The 22,949-nt window shown below is 38.2% G+C and overlaps 1 protein-coding gene across 8 annotated transcripts in view; it reads left to right on the plus strand.

Moving 5' to 3' along the window:
- Positions 1–22,949, plus strand: part of XIAP (X-linked inhibitor of apoptosis) — a 52,021-nt gene that overhangs the window by 19,695 nt on the left and 9,377 nt on the right. For 7 of the 8 annotated variants that reach the window (XM_071213021.1, XM_071213022.1, XM_004480532.4 and 4 more), the window contains 3 exons: positions 613–691; positions 3,535–3,577; positions 19,319–19,519. In XM_071213021.1, the coding sequence (XP_071069122.1) occupies positions 613–691; positions 3,535–3,577; positions 19,319–19,519 (323 nt within the window). Of the gene's footprint in view, positions 1–612; positions 692–3,534; positions 3,578–9,958; positions 10,074–19,318; positions 19,520–22,949 lie in introns of all 8 variants that reach the window. The other variant, XR_011647894.1, reaches the window with a different exon arrangement.

Below are 22,949 nucleotides of genomic sequence, written 5' to 3' on the forward strand. Positions count from 1 at the left end.
CGTGTGGAGCTGACCCATGCACAGTGCTGATGTGCGTAGGAAATGCCATGCCACGCAGGGGTGTCCCCCGTGTAGGGGAGCCCCATGCGCCAGGAGTACGCCCCGTAAGGAGAGCCGCCCATCTCCAGTGCGAAAAAAAAGTGCAGCCAGCCCAAGAATGGCACTGCACACATGGAGAGCTGATATAACATGATGATGCAACAAAAAGAAACACAGATTCCCGGGGCTGCTGATGAGGATAGAAGCAGTCACAGAAGAACACATAGCGAATGGACACAGAGAGCAGACAACTGGGGGGGAAGGGGAGAGAAATAAATAAAAAATAATCTTTACAAAAAATTCAGTAACTCTTGCTCAAGAGATGAAAATTCTCAAGTTGATATCTGTTGCTCATCTAACAGTTTAAATAGCATTACAATAAGAACTTATTCTTTAACCTTAAAATGGCAGCTGTAAGGAAATTGGGTGGGTAACATTTTATTTTGTGGCTACTTAGATATGCTGAAAAACTAATTAAAGGAATTAAAGATGATAGAGATTATAGCTTTGTATTTTACTATTTTAGTTACAAACTTATCAGCTACTGAAGTTTAACTTTCTTTAATTGTTTAGGTGTAAATATCTGGTAGAAGAGAAAGGGCAAGAATATATAAACAATATTCATTTAACCCATTCACCTGAAGAGTCTCTGGTAAGTTGCATATTGTATAATATATATTTTCAGATATGTAATTTGTTTTGCAATTATTTCTTTGTGTAAAATTCACAGTATAGAATTTTATTTTATTTTTTTTAAAGATTTATTTATTTATTTCTCTCCCCTCCACCCCACTCCAGTTGTCTGTTCTCTGTGTCTTGTTTCTTTGTCTGCTTCTGTTGTTGTCAGCGGCATGGGAATCTGTGTCTCTTTTTGTTGCTTCATCTTATTATGTCAGCTCTCTGTGTGTGTGGTGCCATTCCTGGGCAGGCTGCACTTTCTTTTGCGCTGGGTGGCTCTCCTTACAGGGCGCACTCCTTGCATGTGGGACTCCCCTATGCAGGGGACACCCCTGCGTGGCAGGGCACTCCTTGCGCGCATCAGCACTGCTCATGAGCCAGCTCCACACGGGTCAAGGAGGCCCGGAGTTTGAACCGCGGACCTCCCATGTGGTAGACGGACGCCCTAACCACTGGGCCAAGTCCGTTTCCCAGTATAGAATTTTAAATTAATTATGTGTGATGATCTTTAAAGGGAGAAACTTGAAAGTGCTCGTCATTCTTAACCTGAAGCAAATTGGTGATAAAGGGATCAGGTTGAACCGATTTAAGTATCATTGTAGGCAAAAATATGGGCTCGAACATTTGTACGTACTAGATGAACCACAAGAAAGGCAAAGCCTAGCTGGATAATTTGTTTAAAATATTTATTATTACAGGTGTTTATATGGTTCACATTGTATTTTAAATAGTTCTTTACATTGTAAAAACTGTATTGCCCATGTCCTTTGCAAAACACTAATAGTAGGGACTTGAAGAGATTATCATACTTAAAAGACACTAGAAATGTGGCATTTTAGAACAGTGTGTTTTAATCGGTATTCACATGAAACTAATAAAATGAAAAAAATACGGACTTGAAAAACTAAATACTTAGTCCCTTAGGCTTTGGAAATTAGATTCTTGTATAATGAATGTCTTTTCTACTCATAGTTTTAAACTTTTTGCAGACAATATTTAAAATCTCAAAAGTATATCTAAAAAAATGATATGAAATGGTTTTGTGAAAATACACAATTCTGGGAAGTGGCTGTGACTCAATCAGTTGGGCTCCTTTCCACCATATGGGAGGCCCTGAGTTTGTGTCCCAGAGCTTCCTTGTGAAGGCAGGCTCACTGGCACGCTGTGGAGCGCCACCTCGCCCACAGGTACTGCGGAGAGCCGACTCAGCAAGGTGATGCAACAAAAAAAGGGAGACAAGCAAAAAAATGCAGAAGCGCACACAGCGAATGGACACAGAGCAGACAGCAAGCAAGCTGCAAGGGGGGGAATAAATAAATACAGACACAGAAGAACGTACAGCAAATGGACACAGAGAGCAGACAGCACACAAAAAAAGCCACAAATTGAGTGGGGGATACATAATTATTATTATTTTTTAATTTATTTCTCTCTCCCCCATTGTCTTTTCTGTGTGTCCATTTGCTGTGTGTTCTTCTGTGTCTGCTTGCATTCTTTTCAGTGGCACCAGGAATCTGTGTCTCTTTTTGTTGCGCCATCTTACTGCGTCAGCTCTCTGTGAGTGCGGTGCCACTCCTGGGCAGGCTGTGCTTTTTTTGCGGGGGCAGCTCTCCTTGCAGGGCTCACTCCTTGTGCATGGGTCTCCCTTACACGGGGGACACACCTGCGTGGCACGGCACTCGTTGTGCGCATCAGCACTGCATGTGGACCAACTCACCACATGAGTCAGAAGGCCCTGGGTTTGAACCCTGGACCTCCCATATGGTGGACAGAAGCTCTATCAGTTGAACCAAATCTGTTTCCCATAACTCTTGAATATGGTACAAATTCAAATGCTACAAAGGAGAATATAGTAAAAAAGTAGGTCTCTACTCCCTTACCCCTCATTCTCAGATTCTCAGATTGCTTTCCTAGAAGCAACCACTGTTACCAGTTTCTTGTGTATTTTTTCAGATGTAGTCTATACATATGCAAGTAATAATATGTATATTTCTCCACACATATTTTTACTCATGCGTGCATATTATGTACACTATTCCACATCTTGCTTTTTAAATTTGATGACATATCTAGTATATTTTCTCTTACTAATATCAATTAGTTTTGTTTCTTTCTTCTCACTATTGTATTGTATTTTACTGCATATATATATATACCAGAATTAACTAGCCCACTATTCATAGACATTTGCCTGGTTTCTTACTGTAAAGTTTATTTGCGTGTTCATGTTCACAGTCACATATATGTTGTAAGATAAACTCCTAGATGTAGAATTTTAAAATTTGATGATTCTTTTAAAATTGTCCTCTGAAGAGGATGTGCCAGTTTATGTTCCCACCAACAATAATGCCATTTTCCCCACCAATACCATCAGGTTGTTATTAAACTTTTTGAATTTTTCTAATCTTATATAAGTGTCAACAGCATCTTATTAAACTTTAAATTTGTACTTCTCTTTTTTAAAAAAAGCATATCTAAACTGATAGTATGAACTGGGGTGGCTAAGGGGTCAGTACTACATGGAAAGAGCCCTGGACTAGAAAGAGACTGGAATTGTCATTATGGCTCTGTCATTAACTGTATCAGATTGATCAAGTCATTTCATTTCCCTAGGCCTCAGCTTGCCTATAAAGTGAGGGGATTGGGTTAGATAACCTTTTAACTTCTGGCTCCATCAGGCTATACCTCTTGTGAATATTGATATGTTGAACTAGAATAAAGCCAATTTATACATTGTTGAGTAATGCAGTTTTTCAAATGAAAGTAATACCTTCTACCAAAAAGAATTCTAACTCACAATTCATATTTCTGTTTTAGGGAAGAACTGCTGAAAAAACACCATCACTAACTAAAATAATTGGTAAATATACTTACTAAAATAAATATATTTTTATTTTCACTGCCAACTTATTATAGTTGTTATTTATGGGATGAAAAGATAAACGTATTCTTTCAAGGGCACTGAAGTGTATTTATTAAGATTGGCTATAAATTTAAGTTGGGTATTTCGCTATCAAGAAAATTAGTACAGCCATTAGACAGTTTTTTCTAGTTTCAAGAGGTTCATCACTATTTCTATTAAAATCACAGAATAAAGAGTTAAGTGTATTTTGTCCCTTAGACTCCTTAAGTAAGCTAGGATCATGAATCCAGTGCTCTGCTAATGTGCCATCACCATGGATCAACCCTAACCTACCTGCTTCTTTATCCCAAACCATCTTTGTTCCTTCCCCAGATTCTTCACAGAGGGATAACGGTTAAATTGTTTATGTTTACCTTCTATTCCCTCATGGAAAGGTAGAGATGTTTATCACAAAGTTTGTATATTCATCATAGATATATTTTAAAAAATCAGAAAGTGGACAGGGAAAGATATTATAGTAAACAAATAAGATATTGTTATCACCTCTTTTCAAATAAAGAAACAGAGGGTTGGAGAGGTTAAATGACCTGCCCACAGTCATATTACAAATCATCATTAGTGGAGCTAGGACTGTAAACAATCCTAGCCTTATAATGCAGATCTCATTCTCAATTTAAGCATCATGTTTCAAAAATAGTAGAAGGTTTTATTTAGAATGTCTGGTGATTCTCCACTTCCCATTCTTATAACATGATTTATTTAGTGTATTAGGATTACAAGGCAAGATGACTATATATATTCATAAATATGCTTGAGAATGAGAGCTGCTTTGATAATGGAAATAAACAATAGTTTAAGAATCATTTAGCCTGGTCTGTATTTTTAAAGTTATTGAGAAACAGATTCTGTAATGTTTCTTTTTTTTTTTTTTCAATTTATTTATTTTTTCCCTCATTTTTTTTTAAATGTTACATTAAAATATGTATACATATAAGAAGTCCCCATATACGCCCCACTGCTCTCATCACCCTACTCCCACATCAACAACCTCTTTCATCATCGTGGCACATTCATTGCATTCGGTGAATACATTGGAACACTGCTCCACCACATGGATAATGGTTTGCATTGTAGCTTACACTCTCCCCCAGTCCACCCAGTGGGCCATGGCAGGAAATAAAATGTCCAGCATCTGTCCCTGCAGTACTACCCAGGACAACACCAAGTTGTCCCCACATCATCTCTTCTTTCCTCTCCCTATGCTCAGCAGCTACCATGGCCATTTTCTCCATATCAGTGCTACAATTTCTTCCATTACTAATCACAATAGTTCCACAGTAACTCTACTGAGTATCACTAAGTCCACTCTAATCCATACTCTATTCCTCCATCCTGTGGACACTGGGATGGTTATGTCCACTCCACTTCTATATCGAGAGGGGGCTTAGATTTCCATATGGATGATGGATGCAATTCTCCTGCTTGTAGTTGTAGGCATTCTCAGATCCCTGGTGTGGTGGTTGACCTTCACGTCCCTAATAGCTGACCAGGGTAAGTCCAGTGAACCAGACAGTAGGAGTTGCAACTCTGCTGAGGCTCAGGGCCCAGCTGTCACATGGACAGTCCAGAGATTCAGTTCTCCCGAGTATATACCAACCCCAGCACCAACCACAGGTTCAGTAAAAGTGACAGAAGAGGCACGTATAGAAAGGTCACATCTAAGTCTAACTCCGTCACACTCAGAAACACCAACTCCAAAGTAGGGCCAACTGACATGGCATTGAACTCCATAGCCATCTGCCATTACCAAAGAACCTGTGGGTCTCTGTAGCCCTCAGGAGAGACAGTACCTGGGATTATCTCTACTGTGGCTGTCCCTGAAATCCTGCTGAGTTGTGCGTAAGCGTGACTCCTCTGATGACCTCCCTACTCTTTTTTGGAGACTCATAGCCATATAAGCTCATTTGTTCTTTCCATTTCCCCCTTTTATTCAAAGTCAAAAAGCAGTTTTTAACACCTGATCCTACATGTAGGCTGAGATATTCTGCTGGTCTGAGATGACCCTTTTATTTGAGGTCTTTTTCTTGTTACATCACCAGCTGATGCTTGGTAGTGATCCCTCAGTGCCAGGGAGGCTCATCCCGGGGAGTCATGTCCCACACTGGGGGGAAGGTAATGCATTTACATGCTGAGTTTGGCTTAGAGAATGGCCACATTTGAGCAACATGGAGACTCTCAGGAGGTAACTCAGGCACCCTGCAGCTCTAGGCCTATTTCATATTTTAGGTACACAGGCTCATAAGCATATTCATCTGTATCAAGGGCTCATCATTGCACCATCCTTCTTTGTTGGTCTTTGCCATTGTACTTGGGGGAATGTTTCTGTTCCATTGGGGAATGTGATAGAGCTCCCTTGGGTAGGAACTTAACACTCCCTCAGTTGTCATTTTTAACTATAACTACTATGAAAATATCCAGTCAGTTTTATGTACCCTGTGTACATGCCCTGGAGAACTCCCTCCCAACCCTGTGACCCGCATCAATAACACCCTATGCCAGTGTTCCTCCCCTGCCATAGTTGAACCTCACTGTGGTCCAAAACTTCTTCAAAAATGAAGCCTAATATATTGCCAAATTCCATTAATAGTAAAATGGAATATAGTGATGGGTTTAAAGGTTAGGTATAGAATACATACTAGTTTAGAAAAACTAAAAGTAAAAATAACGGGTATCAAAAAAGGAAAAACCTTTATTTTTGACTCTTTGCCTTTCATCACTGCAATAGGTGTTGCCCTGTATGTACAGTGGCAAGGCAGTTTCATTCATTTCTTCCTCGGTGTCTACATCTTCCTTTTTTTTTTTTTCCTGGTTATTAGTTTTGTCTTCACAAAAGTTTTAGATGACAGTAATTCACGTGTACAATATAGGGTGCTCCCACATATACAACATCAAACACTTTGTCCCTTCCCCAGTATTGATATTTTTTCATCCTTAAAAATGTGTACTGTTCTTTTTATGACTAATGAGATTCTTGCTCTGGTTTTAAGATTAATGTTTTTAAATTGAGATGTAATACACTTTGTATAAATTTCATCCTTTTAAATTGTGCAATTCAGTGGTTTCTACTCTGTTCACAAGATTGTACAACCATTACTACTATTTAATTGGAGAAAATTATCACCCCAAAAAGAAATTCCATACCCATTAACAGTCACTCCCCATCCCCAGGCAACCACTAATCTACTGTTTGTTTCCATGGATTTGCCTGTACTATTTTGGACATGTCATGTAAATGGAATAATACAATATAGCGCTTTTGTGTCTGTCCTCTTTCACTTAATATTTTCAAGGTTCATACATGTTGTAGCATATATCAGTACTTCTTTTTATGTCTAAATAATATTCCATGTGGCTATCCCACATATTCATCCATTCATTTAATAGATGGTCATTTGTAGCAGTTCTTTATATTTTCTGAATATTAAACCTTTATCAGATATATAGTTTGCAACCATTTTCTGCCATTCTTTAGGCTTTCTTTTTACTTTTTTTTTTAAGATTTATTTATTTATTTATTTGTTTGTTTATTTATTTCTCTCCCCTTCTCCCACCCGCCCCCACCCCGGTTGTCTGTTCTCTGTGTCTGTTTGCTGCATCTTCTTTGTCCGCTTCTGTGGTCATCAGTGGCATGGGAATCTGTGTTTCTTTTTGTTGCGGCATCTTGTTGTGTCAGCTCTCCGTGTGTGCAGCGCCATTCTTAGGCAGGCTGCACTTTTTTTCGCGCTGGGTGGCTCTCCTTATGGGGCGCACTCCTTGCGCGTGGGGCTGCCCTACGTGGGGGACACCCCTGCATGGCAGGGCAGCGCATCAGCACTGCGCATGGGCCAGCTCCACACAGGACAAGGAGGCCTGGGTTTGAACCACAGACCTCTCATGTGGTAGACGGATGCCCTAACCACTGGGCCAAGTCTGCTGCCTCTTTTTACTTTCTTAATAATGTCTTTTGATGCAAAAGTTTTTAATTTGATGAAGTTCAGTTTATTTTTTTCTTTTGTGCTTGTGCTTTGTGTGTCATATTGAAGAACCCATAGCCTAAACTAGGGTCACAAAGATTTATGCCTATGTATTCTTCTAAGAGTTTTAGAGTTTTAGCTCTTTCATATAGGTCTTTGATCCATTTTGAGTTACTTTTTGTATGTGGTGTGACTTAGGAGTCCATTTCATTCTTTTTCATATATGGAGATACAGTTGTCCCTGCTTTTGGTTCTTAGCCAGTTGAGTTTGAGATACCTGCAGTACATACAAGTAGAGGGATATTAAAACCTAGAACGCATATAAATGAGAATAAAATTATGGTAATAGGAGATGTTCCCAGAAAAGGATCAATGAGGGAATGTAAGGGAATCACCAGAATTTAATAAAGTAGGCAAAAGAAAAGGATCCCGCAAAACACAAACTGTTAAAAAGTCAGAGATAGAAGAACTAGGAAAGAATATTGTCCAGCTGTCTTCAAATATTTCCACCTAAAAACCCTAAAGAAATTCAAATTCAACATCTTTCAACCACTCAAACTGAATCCAGTCTTGCTCTTTTTCTCTCTCTATTGATTAGTACCGCAATTCACAAAGTTGCCCAGTCACCTGAGTCATTCTAAGCTCTTTGCTCTCTTTAATCTCTCTACATTTAATTATTCACCAGGTCTGAGGGATTCCATCTCTTTAATATTGTCTGAAATCCATCTCCTCCCCACTCATACTGTTGTAGAATTTGAGAGAAGTTCAATTACTTGAGTATAGAGAGGCCAGGACTCAGGAATGATTTTGAGAAGGAAAAATGGTTTATTGACGGCCGGCTGGACTCGGGAACTTTCTGTTTGAATCCCGAGCCCCGAACAAAATTTTTTAGTCCCTTTTATACAGAGAGGAAAGGCCAAATGGTCCTTTTGTTTCAGTTCTCAATAGGCTTGAATTGGCATATATTTCCACGTCTTAGTAGCTCTTAGCATGGACCTCAGGCATTCGATAAGCTTTTAGCATATTTTCTTTGCATTTCCCCTGAATACTTAAAGTTTATAGACCTTGCATTGTTAAACTGTCTCCTGCTCACCAAGGGCAGGACTGCAACCTTTCATCATCCCACACCCACAAGTCACAGATAGTTTAGGTTACCTCTGAAGAGACAAAGAGCCTGCCACCCATAGCCCACATCATTTCCCCCCTTTGCCAAAGTTTAACTTGCTAAGCTTTGGCATAATTATTGTTGGAGCTATGAGGTGGATGGCTGTTTGTTGTTTTGATTGATTATTTATCAATCTTTAGTGTAGCATCCAGGACTGTTTTTAAGAGTTTAGAAGTTTTCATTCTGGACAGCAGAATCCTGGGGCGGGGGCCTCCTGCAGTCATCCTGCGGCCACTGGTGCTCACATGGATTTCTAGTCAGGTTCCAGATCCATCTATTAATTTTATTTTACCCTTGAAGAGTTTACACCTTTAATTTAAAAGGGGTGCTGAAGGGAGACGGATTTCTTTCTGTAACTGCTTCCTGCTGGCCATGGGCTGTAGTCATTGCCTAATAAGGTGTAAAACTCTTAATTTATTTTAACTGGAGGAAGATGGATCTGGCATTCTGTACGAAGTTGGATGAAGTTTTCATATGGTTAATAAGATGTTCACTCTGAAAGAAACAAACTTAATTAAAAATTTGGAATACCCGTTTTTTTGTGTTTTTTTTTCTAATTCCTTTTTTTTTTTATTTTATTTATTGACTTTGTAATAATATTACATTAAAAATATATATGTGAGGTCCCATTCAACCCCACCCCCCCACCCCTCCTCTCCCCCCCCAACAACACTCGTTCCCATCATCATGACACATCCATTGGATTTGGTAAGTACATCTTTGGGCACCTCTGCACCTCATAGACAATGGTCCACATCATGGCCCATACTCTCCTCCATTCCATCCAGTGGGCCCTGTGAGGATTTATGATGTCCGGTGATTACCTCTGAGGCGCCATCCAGGGCAGCTCCATGTCCCAAATACGCCTCCACCTCTCATCTCTTCCTGCCTTTCCCCATACCCATCGTCCACCATGTCCACTTTTCCCAATCCAATGCCACCTCTTCTATGTGGACATTGGATTGGTTGTGTCCATTGCACCTCTATGGAATACCCGTTTTTAAAAGAGGACACATTGTATTACAGAGGTAGACAAGGTTAGGTGCCTATAAAGATGGCACTCCTTAAAAGCTGGTGGGAACAGCATATATATATTTTTTTAAGTTATTCATCTTTAGAGAGAAATTGCAACAGACACTTAGCTTTGTCTGAAGACACATTCCAAGCTGTTTAATGATTGGCACTCATTCGCTCTGTTAGATGCTCCTGGTGAATTGGCACTCCTGGGCAACTGGCTTCACTCAGGATTAGAACACTTAAGTTGGAAATTCTCTTCGTTTTCACCTGTGGGAGTGATTAAAACTACAGAATAAAGGTTGTTTTTTTTACACCTTGGTTTTAATTGTACAATTTCTAGCAATTTTGACTTGTTCAATAAGTGACTCACCATCAGCAAGCAAGCCTCACCTTTGCTACACAGCAGAGTACAGTAGAATATAGAAGTTGACTGAGACTGGCTGAGACTGCCACCTTATTTTATAGACATGTTTTTAACTGTTTAGAAAATGATTTTACCAGGAATTTAACACGTCTAATATACTTCTACACTTGATCTAAAATAGAAAAGATAACGTTATAATTATTAGGCATATATTTAGTACAGGATAAAAAGTACAGCACTTAATATTAACTAATATATTACTTAATGCATAAGGATTTAGAGTTGCAATTATTAGTTTTGAGTTTCAGGTTTGTAATACTTTACATGTTATCTCTCCATGAGAGCAGGCCATAATGCCAATTGTGTTTAAGTTTCACTTACTGTATCTTGGTATTATGGCTCCACTTAGCATGTTCTTCAACGCAGTGAGCAAGTCGCAGCATTCTTGATCTTAGAGAGAATTTCCAGTATTTTACTAGCCTGGTGCATAGTGCTCTCTGGCACTATGGAACAGTGCCAGTCTGGAGGCGATATCCATTGTACACTTGGCTGTACTGAGTCATTATTGGCTGCTGCAGGAGCTTGAAACTGCAACGTAGTTTCCATCGACTTCAGGAGCAGAACCAGAGGCTGATATAGCAAATATTTTTAATTGAGGGGTCAGTGACCAGCCTAGCCAATAACTCACATGGAGAGGCAACCTGTAATGTATTTAAGGCCTGGTTTGAATGCACAAGAGTTTGACAATGTTAAAGTTTATTCCCTGTTTTTATATATATTTTAAACAACTTAATGCAACACATATATTAAATGACTGTTTACTTACACAATTTTACTATGAAGATAACAGTAGGTACTTTAGTAATAGAAGAAAAATATTATTTTTCATTTTTAAAATGAAAACAGAAGATTTCCAATAGAATCAAGATAACTTTATTACCATTTACTTAAATATGTACTTTGCGGTGGCCTTCAGACAGGTTTTATTATCATTAAGTTATTTCTGCTACCAATACCAATCTAAGTTTTAGTTAACAGTGATTTCTAGAACTAGAACTATTTAAACATTTTCAGTTTGGCAGATGTTTTACAACCTCCTTATAATTGACTATAACCACATTGACTAGACACCTCATGTTTAAATAAACTTATTAAATTACAATTACCAAAGGAATTTACTCTATTTATTTAAGAGAACATATCTACAATCTTTTTCCTTTAGCCTAATTTCACCAATGTGAACTTACAATTTTCATTACTCTAAAGATTTTGTATATATAATGTTAATTTAGTTTATGAATTAATTATGGGAGATTACACTCAAGTTAAATAAAATTGAAACCATAATAGTTTATGCAAGGAATGTTTTCTTTTTTCCTTACAGGAAGCTAAAAACTTCTTTTTTTTAAATTATGAAAATTAATAATTTAAAAGCATACTGATTACCAGGTTTTAAAACACATTACACAATTACTTAATTTTTAAAAATCATAACCCAGGAAAGATTTCTCTATAGTTTTTATGGACTTTCCTTTACTTACTGAAATTTGTTAATAGAGCCCCTAATTACTTTTATTTTGTTGGAAAGAAATCTTCTGGAAGAAAATAAGGCTCACCAGATTGTGGAGAAGAAAAGAATTTATTCTCAATCTTGCATGAAGGGGCGCAGAGCCAGATATGGCTGGTGCCCCGAACAAAGAAAAATGACACAATTTATACCCCTAAGCCTAGCATGCAAGCTCTTCCTTTGTTTTTTCAAAAATTGGATACTTCAGAAGTTATAGCTTATCTGAGATCTAACTTTCCCACACAAAAGTTTGTGATTTAACTGCTTCCTCTATCACATTCCAACCATTTTCGTGTTTACCTGCTCCCCTTTATTAAATAAGGAATAGAATGTAGTGCTGAAATGGCACTGACTTAGCTCCTTCTTGTGCATCCTTCCACTGCCCATAGGACTGGCCTAAACTGGTCTCCTCCACTGCTGTCCAATCCGCAAGTGGGAGACTGAGGCAGCAGCCCGCCAGGTTACATCAACATTTTTTTTATGTGAAAATTAACCTAATCTTTGTTTTTTACATTTTATGGCTGACAAAAGGTTTAAACTGGGAAATTACCAGGCAAACTGATTCTTAATTCCCTAGCCTAGTAGATAGGTTTAATCTGCTATACCTAGTCTTGCCTTTAAAGCTCTTGCAAAGAGGAGGCCCTTTCCCAATTGTTTCTATAATCAGATTTCTATGACTTTTTCATCCTGCTTAGTTTAATTTGGGCTTTAAGAATATTTATTTACATATATAACTGCATATTTAATTAACAATTTGGATAGAGCTCTTTTAAGAATTTTCATTTGTTAATTTGATATTATTATCCCTATGTGTGAAGACATACACTGAGCAAATGGGCAGACACAAAGAGTTAGACACAGAAACAAAACTTATTGATATTATTTATAATTTGCATTATTTTATATACTGTTTAGCTTAATTTGGGGTCCCGAAATATATATTACTTGTAACTGCATATTTAACCTCAACAATTTGAGCAAATAGGCAGACATGAATAGTTTGACACAACAACATAACTTTAGTTACTTTAAACTTCTAATTCTTACAAAACAAGTGTGACTGCAAAATATTTCAAAGACTCTTGAAACTCTTCTTAATTTGCACTATGACTGTGCAGTTTTATACTATGACTATGCAGTTTTACACAAGAATTTTCTTTTTTAATGGATTGTAACCAAAATGTTCTCAATGCTTTAGCACTATTTTTTTGTTTCAGAACTTTATATTTTATTTTGAATTTAGCAGAATTTTGGATAAGCAACAAGATTAATTTTATATATATATACTGAGGCTATTTGAAGCCTCAGGGAGACAGACTGGTTTCTCTCATGAATTGCCACTCTTAGGAACACTGACTGTCAAGGCAGGAGACTTCTCCCCCTCCACCCCCCTTTTTTATTTTGGAGATAATAAAACTCCAGTGGTCATTTAACCTTATTCCATCAGGCAGCAATTTATTTAGTTTATACTTGAATTCATGAGATAAAGGGTTACTAATACCAGGAGAGGAGACAGTGATGTCCCAGCCCTTTTCAATTATGAAATAACCATAGGCAAAGGCAAAGGGTGAGGTTAGGCTTGAAGTAACCATAAACAAAGGAAAGGTTAGTTTAGAATTTACACTTAAATAATAGTTTCAGGCTAAATTCACCCAGCTATAATTTCAGTTATTGTCTTTCCACTGTTTTATAATATAAATGCATTTATAAATGATTTTAACTCTTAGTTACAGTTTTTATTAATTTTTAAAAACTTATTAATTTTATAACACCTTTAAATACCTTTCATTCGACTTGTAACATATTAAATGAACTTAACCATTACTTTAATTTTTCTTTTAAAGTAAAAGAATAAATCTCTTGAAGTTAGTTTGAAATAAAAAGCTACTTTTCAGGATTTGATTTCTAGAACATAAATGTTCTTTTAAAAGAGGTAAGACTCTTCTTCAAACACTGAGGAAATGATGAGGTTAAAGCACAAGAAGCTATTGATAAAAGATTTTCTTTGTATATTGATTTTACTCAATTTTAATCATAAAAATTTTCCTTCTACAAACCTTCTACACTTTCAGTGTTCATTCAGGTTTTTTCCCACACTCTACTCTTTCCAATAATCAATCATTTTATCTTAGGACAAAATCATCTTCTGTTTCCTTAACAATAAAAACATACTCCATATATCCCACATACTAAGTTACTAGGCAAACTTCTTACAACATATAATCGCCATTAATACTAAACAAGCTTGTTAAAATAATGAACTTTTTTTCACTTTATATACTTAGTAGCATGTAATACCAAAAAGTTTTTTTGGGAGCAAGTTGGCAGGGGAGACTGGCTGCCGAATAAGTTTGTTATAAAATTGCCTTTTATTATTATTATTATCAATTCGGTTTTTGTTAAATAATGACTTTCTGCAATTAGCCATTTAAATACCTTAATTTAAACAATGCTTTGTAAAACTTTTATAATTATTTATACCCTTAAGACAAATTTTACCTTTACAGAACACATTCTCTTACTTAAAGTTACTACAATACCTTTTAAGAACTGGGCAGAATGCAAAGGTATTTTGGCTTTGACACCCTAGGGAGGGAACTTTACTGCATTTATTCTGATTCTGCTTTTTACCCCCTTCACGGCAGTCGGGTGCACAACAATCAAACAGGAATGCAGCTTATGAATAGAAGGTGTGGACTCACTGGAAAGGGGCAAGCCGCTCCCCCCTTTCCAGCTTTCAGGCCAAAATGGGCAGACAGAACCTACTCAAATTCAGCAACTCTCCAGGGGACCCAGCCACCCTGACTGGGGCAGCCCCAACAAACTTGGGTGCATGGTGCGGACACAGATGGCCTCCAAGCCCCGGCAAAGGGCCAGACCAGAGACAAGACAGCAGAGCATGCACAAACATCTAGACTCCGCAAACATCAAGACTCCTCAGTTTTGCCCCATAATCATTTCACCCCCTTGCCAATGGCAAGGGAGGGCTCCAGCTCAGCTGTAATTCTACTTTACATAAGGACACAACTCCAACACTAGCATTGAGCTGACACAGACAGAAGCACAAAAGGTCACTAATTTGACCCACAAGTTTATATATATTTTCACTATGGCTGCCCCCACAGCCATCACAAACCTCAGAACACTTAACATTTGGTATAAAGCAAATTCATTCACAGTTTAGCACCATAACAAAAGATTTCAGCTAGACTTTTTCCACTGTTTAAACTTTACACCCAGACCAAGCTCGACCAGAAAAGCCGATCCATTTTCCTGTAACCAAGTTTTGTTGTTTTTTTTTAATCTAGACCAATTTCCAGGACATTAGGACTTGAACCTATAAATAGCCCTTTTTACTAAAATCAAGACTCCACTCCTTTAGTGGATATAAGACTAGTACCAGATTCTAACATGCAGTTAGACAAACCCAAAACACCAGGGCTTTTCCCCGGTTTTTCTCCAGGACATTAGGACTCGAACCTATAAATAGCCCTTCCTATTAAAATCAAGACTCCACTCTTTTATTTTTTTATTTTTTTTAAATTTTTTTTAAAGATTTATTTTTATTTAATTCCCCTCCCCTCTCCCGGTTGTCTGTTTTCTGTGTCTTTTTGCTGCATCTTGTTTCTTTGTCCGCTTCTGTTGTCGTCAGCGGCACGGGAAGTGTGGGCGGCGCCATTCCTGGGCAGGCTGCACTTTCCTTCGCACTGGGTGGCTCTCCTTATGGGTGCACTCCTTGCGCGTGGGGCTCCCCTACGCGGGGGACACCCCTGTGTGGCAGGGCACTCCTTGCGCGCATCAGCACTGCACATGGGCCAGCTCCACACGGGTCAAGGAGGCCCGGGGTTTGAACCGCGGACCTCCCATCTGGTAGACGGACGCCCTAACCACTGGGCCAAAGTCTGTTTCCCTGGACTCCACTCTTTTAGTGGATATAAGACCAGTACCAGATTCTAACATGCAGTTAGACAAACCCAAAACACCAGGGCTTTTCCCCGGTTTTTCTCCTTTTCCCAAGCCTAGAGAGAACGGCTTCCCCCCAGTTTTCTGGGACTACTAGGGTTCTCTTGGGAGGTGATCAGCCTCCCCTTCCTAGTAATTAAAGCTAGGGCCTTCCAGACTGTGCTCACCCGGGGAGTCTTACCTTCTTCCATGTTTGGAGTTCTTTTTCGTTCCCAGAATCTTTCTCTTCAGACCTTCCATTGCCCTTGATTTTTGTCGGGAAGATTCTGGTGGAGCCCACATCTTTTCTGGATTAAATTTAATCCAGGGGCGCCCAGATTTGGGGTTCACCCGAGTCCTCCTGGCTTCCTCGGGGATTTGGAAGAGACAGCAAAATGCTACCGTCTCTGGCCTTCGTTTGTTGTCCCTTTGTGGTCGCCAAAAATGTTGTAGAGGGAAACGGACTTTCGCCCAGTGGTTAGGGCATCCGTCTACCATATGGGAGGTCCGCGGTTCAAACCCCGGGCCTCCTTGACCCATGTGGAGCTGGCCATGCGCAGCGCTGATGCGCGCAAGGAGTGCCGTGCCACGCAAGGGTGTCCCCCGCGTGGGGGAGCCCCACGCGCAAGGAGTGCTCCCGTGAGGAAAGCTGCCCAGCGTGAAAGAAAGAGCAGCCTGCCCAGGAATGGTGCCGCCCACACTTCCCGTGCCGCTGACAACAACAGAAGCGGACCAAGAAACAAGACGCAGCAAATAGACACCAAGAACAGACAACCGGGGGGGGGAGGGGGGGGATTAAATAAATAAATAAATCTTTTAAAAAAAAATGTTGTAGAATTTGAGAGAAGTTCAATTACTTGAGTATAGAGAAGCCAGGACTCAGGAATGATTTTGAGAAGGAAAAATGGTTTATTGATGACCGGCCGGACTCGGGAACTTTCTGTTTGAATCCTGAGCCCCGAACAAGATTTTTTAGTTCCTTTTATACAGAGAGGAAAGTCCAAATGGTCCTTTTGTTTCAGTTTTCAATAGGCTTGAATTAGCATATATTTCCACATCTTAGTAAGCTCTTAGCATGGACCTCAGGCATTCGATAAGCTTTTAGCATATTTGCTTTGCATTTCCCCTGAATACTTAAAAGTTTATAGACCTTGCATTGTTAAACTGTCTCCTGCTCGCCAAGGGCAGGACTGCAACCTTTCATCGTCCCACACCCACAAGTCAGATAGTTTAGGTTACCTCTGAAGAGACAAAGAGCCTGCCCATAGCCCACATCAATACTGTCCTAGTTGCAACCCTTCTCATCCAGACTATTGTAGTAGTCTCCTAACTAATCTTTTTTTTAAGATTTATTTTATTTCTCTCCCCTTCCCCCACCCCTACCCCCCACCCCAGTTGTCTGTTCTTTGTTCTCTGTGTCCGTTTGCTGCGTGTTCTTCTTTGACTGCTTCTTTTGTTGTCAGTGGCATGGGAATCTGTCTCTTTGTTGCATCATCTTGCTGCGTCAGCTCTCCGTATGTGTGGCACCATTCCTGGGCAGGCTGAACTTTCTTTCGCGCTGGACGGTTCCTCTTACGGGGCGCACTCCTTGTGCGTGGGTCTCCCCTACATGGGGGGGCACCCCTGTGTGGCACGGCACTCCTTGCACGCATCAGCGCTGCATGTGGGCCAGCTCCACACGGGTCAAGGAGGCCCGGGGTTTGAACTGCGGACCTCCCATGTGGTAGACAGATTCCCTATCCATTGGGCCAAGTCCGCTTCCCCTAACTGATCTTTTATCTGCATTCTAACCTCCTAATGGAGATTTTCTTTAACAAATTTAAATCTCAAATTACTTTTCTATTTAAAAATATATTTTGCCTCCTACTGTATCATGTTCCTTAAAATCAATGTCTCCCTTTTCAGCCTCCTCTTTGTAAAAATTGTTTATTGAGAAATAAAGTGCTTACAGGGCACTAATCTTAAGTATGTAACTCTATGGATTTTAAAAACACACACATACACACACACCAATGAAACCATCACCCAGGTTAAGATATAGAAGTTTGCCACCACCCCAGAAAACTTCTTCACATCCCTTCCCAATCAGTACTCATCCCCAAGATATATCCTAGCTTTTATTACCATAAATTAATTTTACCTATTACCATAGATTATTTCTTAAAAATGGAATCAGGCAGTATGTCCTCTTATACTTCTCATTAATCATGATAACATTTTGCTCATCACTATATCTATGAGATCATCCATGCTGTGTATTGACAGCAGTTCTTTTTATTGCTGTATTGTGTTTGAATATACCCCAGTTTATCCATTCACTTGATGGTGAACATTTGAATTGTTTCCAGTTTGGGGCTATTATAAAAAAAAATGCTGCTATGAATATTCTTGTTCATGTCTTTGATTGATGTTTACATTCATTTTCCATACCCAAGAGTGAAATTGATTAGTCAGAAGGTACCACCTCCTCTCTTAGCACTTCCATATACCTGCTTTGTTCCTATTTTAAATTTTGTAAAAGTGAGTTTCCACTTACCTTCTTGCATTATCTGGTCCAACCTTCTCAGCTGCAGAAACTAAATCTCAGAGATAGGAAACTGATACATTCAAGGTCACAGTCTGGGACTTCTCCCTATTTCCTTTATTTTTTCCTCAAAATAATTGCTAGTGACTTAGCAGTGCCATCAACTGAATCTCTAATTACCTTAGGTTAATTGCAAATGAATACAGCTGATTTGAAAAGTGTTCAGGTTTTTAAAGCACTTAATAACCTAACAGCTGCAAGCAGGAGAATTGTATCCATCATCCATGTGGAATCTAAGGCCCCTCTTGATTCAGAGGGGGACTGGACATAACCATTCCAGGGTCCACAGGATGGAGGAAGAGAGTATGGATTAGAGTGGACTTGCTGGTGTTCTGCAGGGAAACTATTGTGATTAGTAAGGGAAGAAATTGTAGTAGTGATGTGGAGAGGGTGGCCAAGGTGGCTGCTGATGGTAGGGAGATGGAAGAAGAGATATGGTATGGGGGCATTTTTAGGATTTGGAGTTGTCCTGGGTGGTGCTGCAGGGACAGATGCTGGATGTTGTGTGTCCTGTCATGGCCCACTGGGTGGACTGGGGGAGAGTGTGGACTGCAATGTGGACCACTGTCCATGTGGTGCAGCGGTGCTCCAGAATGTATTCACCAGGTGCAGTGGATGTACCGCGATGATAGAAAAGGTTGTTGATGTGGGAGGGGTTGGGTGGCTGGGGTGGGGTGTATATGGGGACCTCATATTTTTTTAATGTAACATTTAAAAGAAAATAAAGAAGAAAAAATAAATTAATTAAATTTAATTTTTAAAAAATAACCTAACGGCCCTTTTCTTGCCTGTTTTTACATTATCTTGCACTGTTTCTTCACAGTCTTTAAAGCACCTAATCTCAGTTCAAAGTGCTACAAAATACATACTCATTACATTTACAATTAATTGTAATATTTTGAAAATGAACCTTCAGTGCCCATATATTTCAAATATTTCTTCCCAAAGCAGCTTTGATTTGCTGGTTTGTTTTTGTTGCTTTCCTTGCCACTTAAGTTTTTCTTGTTAAGTATACTTTGCTGCTGAGTTGTATGAATGAAAATAATTGTTTAAATTCTATGTCCTTTTCCCTAATTTTCATTTCAGATGATACCATTTTCCAAAATCCTATGGTACAAGAAGCTATACGAATGGGATTCAGTTTCAGGGACATTAAGAAAATAATGGAGGAAAAAATTCAAACATCTGGGAACAACTATAAATCACTTGAGGTTCTGGTTGCAGATCTAGTGAGTGCTCAGAAAGACAATGCAGAAAACAAATCAAGTGAGACCACGTTGCAGAAAGGTATGCATGGCTGTTTTTAAACAACAAGAAAAATGTAATAGCACTTCATCCTGGATAGTATCTTACATGGTTTTGTGGCCCATTCATTTTCCTCCTCTCATCTTCCCCTTAGAATAAACATTCCTTTATTTAGAGAAGTTGTAGTTTTATAGGAAAGTCTTGCAATAAGTACAGAGTTCCCACACACCCTTCCACATGCATACATAGGGATAAACATTTCAAACATACATCAAAATGGGAACGAACAGTATAATGAACCCTCATGTTCCCATCACCCAGCTTCAATAATTATCAACACTTTTGCAATCTTGTTTTATTTCTTCAACTATTTTTTGGCTGTAGTATTTTAAAGTAAATCCCAGATATACATGCCATTTACCCATAAAGCTTCAATACATATCAAACAGAAAAGCACTTTTTTTACATAGCCTTAACATTGTTATCACATTTATCAAATTAATAATATAAAAATAAAATTAATAATTCCTTAATATTATCTGAGACCCAGTCAGCCTTAAAATTTGCCCAGTTGTCTTAGAATGATTTTTTGTTTGTTTGTTTGTTTGTTAAGGAGGTTCTAGGGATTGAACCCAGGACCTTTTTCTAAGAAACAGTACTCAGCCACTTGAGCTATACCTCCTCCCCTCAAAATGTTTTTATCCTTCATTTGTGAATCCAAGTAGGAGCCACTGACCCATTCATTTTAAAAGTGTGAATTGATGCTCTATTTTTAGACAAAGAACTACAAAGGCTAACTTTTATCATTGTGTATAGAATCTATCCATTTTGTAGTTGAAACTGGTTCTAGAGTATTCTGCAACTTTTCATATGATGTGAACATAAAAGAGTCTTATTAATAAATAGGCTTGAATGAATAGCACATTTATACTGTAGATAGTATATAGAAAATGGATTAAGTAACAGAAGTATATAAACTTTTCATTTAAAAAAATTATTGATGTCATTCATACATAGACATACATAAATAATAAGTGTATAGTGAAAGTTGTGAGCTTATAAAACAAACATGTATAACATCATACAGAGCTCCCATACGTCACCCCACCACCAATACCTTGTATTGTTGTAAAACATTTGTAACAACTTAGGAAAGAGCATCCTCAAAGTTTTACTACTGACTGTAGCCCATGTCTTATATTTGGTGTATTTTTCCCCCAACCCACCCTATTCTTTTTTTTTCATTAACCAATTTATCTAAAATGTACAATCAGTAGCATTTCACATCAATCAATATTAGAGCATTTTCATTATTCTGAGGAAAAAAGGGACAAAAAGCAAACCACTATCATACCCATATTTTAGTGCTACTAATTACAAATCCTATGATGTGCTTTCACCATCTCTATTCATTTCCAAATATTTACAAACAACTTCTTACCAATTCTGCACGGATTAAACCTCAGCTTTCTATTCTTTAGCCACATTCTAGTTGCTGGTGACTTATATTCTAGCTATTAATGTCATGAATTTGCTCCTTATGTTTAGTTCATAATAACAAAATTATACAATATTTGTCCTTTTGTGCTTGGCTTGTTTCAGCATAATGTCCTCCAGGTTCATCTACATTGTCATGTGCTTCACAACTTCATTTCTTCTTATAGCTGAATAATATTCCATCATGTATATATACCTCATTTTGTTTATCTGTTCATCAGTTGATAGACACATGGATTGTTTCCATCTTTTGGCAGTTGTGAATAATGTCACTGTGAACATCGGTGTGCAGATGTTTGTTCATGTCCCTGTTCTCAGTTCTTCTGGGTATATACCTAGTAGTGGTATTGCTGGGTCACATCGTAGAGCTATATCTAACTTTCTTGGGAACTGCCAGACAGACTTCCACAGTGGCCGTACCATTCTACATTCCCACCAGCAGTGAATAAGTGTTCCTATCTCCACATCCTCTTCAGCACTTGTAGTTTTCTGGGTTTTGGGTTTTTTTTTTGGTTTTGGGGTTTTTCTTTTTTTTATTAACTTTTTTCTTTTTTTATGTTGTTTTCTGTTTTTTTTTTTTAATAGTGGCCATTCTCGTACATATGAAATGATATCTCACTGATGCTTTGATTTGGATTTCCCTAATAACCAGTAAGGTTTAACATTTTTTCATGTGCTTTTTGTAAAAGAAAAATGTCTATTCAGGTCTTTTGCCCATTTTTAATGAGTCATTTGTTTTTTTTATTATTGAGTTGTTGGATCTCTTTATATATCATGGCTATTAGACACTTGTTGTATGTGTGATTTCCAAATATCTTCTCCCATTGAGTAGGCTGCCTTTTTATCTTCTTCACAAAGTCCTTTGAGGTGCAGAAGTGTTTAATTTTGAGGAGGTCCTATTTATTTTTTTCTTTCATTGTTTGTGCTTTGGGTTTAAGGTTTAAGAGACCCCCACCTACTACAAGGTCTTGTAGATGTTTCCCTACATTATCTTTTATTCTTTTTGAGTTGATTCTTATATAGGAAGTTAGATAAGGGTTCTCTTTCATTCCTTTGGTTATGGATATCCAGTTCACTATTTGTTGAAGAGACTGTTCTATTCCAGTAAAGTAGACTTGGTAGCCTTGTCAAAAAATCAGTTGACCATAGAGATGACAGTCTATTTCTGAACTCTCAATTTGATTCCATTGATCAAAGTTTCAGTCTATATGACAGTGCCATGCTCTTTTGACCACTGTAGCTTTATAATACTCTTAAAGGTCAGGAAGTATGAGTCCTTCGACTTCACTCTTGCAAATAAACTCTTTTTTTAAGAAAAAAAAATCCAAAACATGAACACCTTCCTTAGGGATTATGGATATTACAGTGCTTGCCAACAACATTGAAAAATTAAAGAGAAGGTTTCAAACTGAATACATTTGGGACACTTTACTTGTAATCATTGTTCTCTAAGCTCTTGACCTCCACAAAAAGATGAGAATTCTTCTAGTGCTAATAAACCTAATAGTTTACTTATTTTTTTACACATTAAAGTCCCTGTTGATCTTTCAGTTATTTCAAATGATTTTCAAACATTGTTCAAGTAATTACATGTCATTGACAGTATGAAAATTACTGATTTTAAAAATTACGTCAGTTGATGTAGAAGACTCAGCAGAAAGTTTACTACTCTTTCCTTAAAGATTAATTTATTTAAAACTTACAAAAGCTGCACTCATCTTGTTGATGATAAAGGAAACCCTTTACTTGGTCTTCTTTCTACTTCAATAGAAATATGAGCGATTGTGGCATTTTTCTCCCTGCAGGTTAAACACAATACAGGCTTCATTAAATTTGACAATAAGATGTTGGTTTTTAGAGACTTGAAAGTGTTGTCTGCAACAGGAGGATTTAGTAGGTTACAAGAGGAAGAGAGCAAGGGATCGAGTGTATTGGTAGAGTGTCTTTTTCCTATCAGGTGTCAACAGGGACTACA

This window comes from Dasypus novemcinctus, chromosome X, assembly GCF_030445035.2.
Source record: "Dasypus novemcinctus isolate mDasNov1 chromosome X, mDasNov1.1.hap2, whole genome shotgun sequence".
Classification (NCBI taxonomy): domain Eukaryota; kingdom Metazoa; phylum Chordata; class Mammalia; order Cingulata; family Dasypodidae; genus Dasypus; species Dasypus novemcinctus.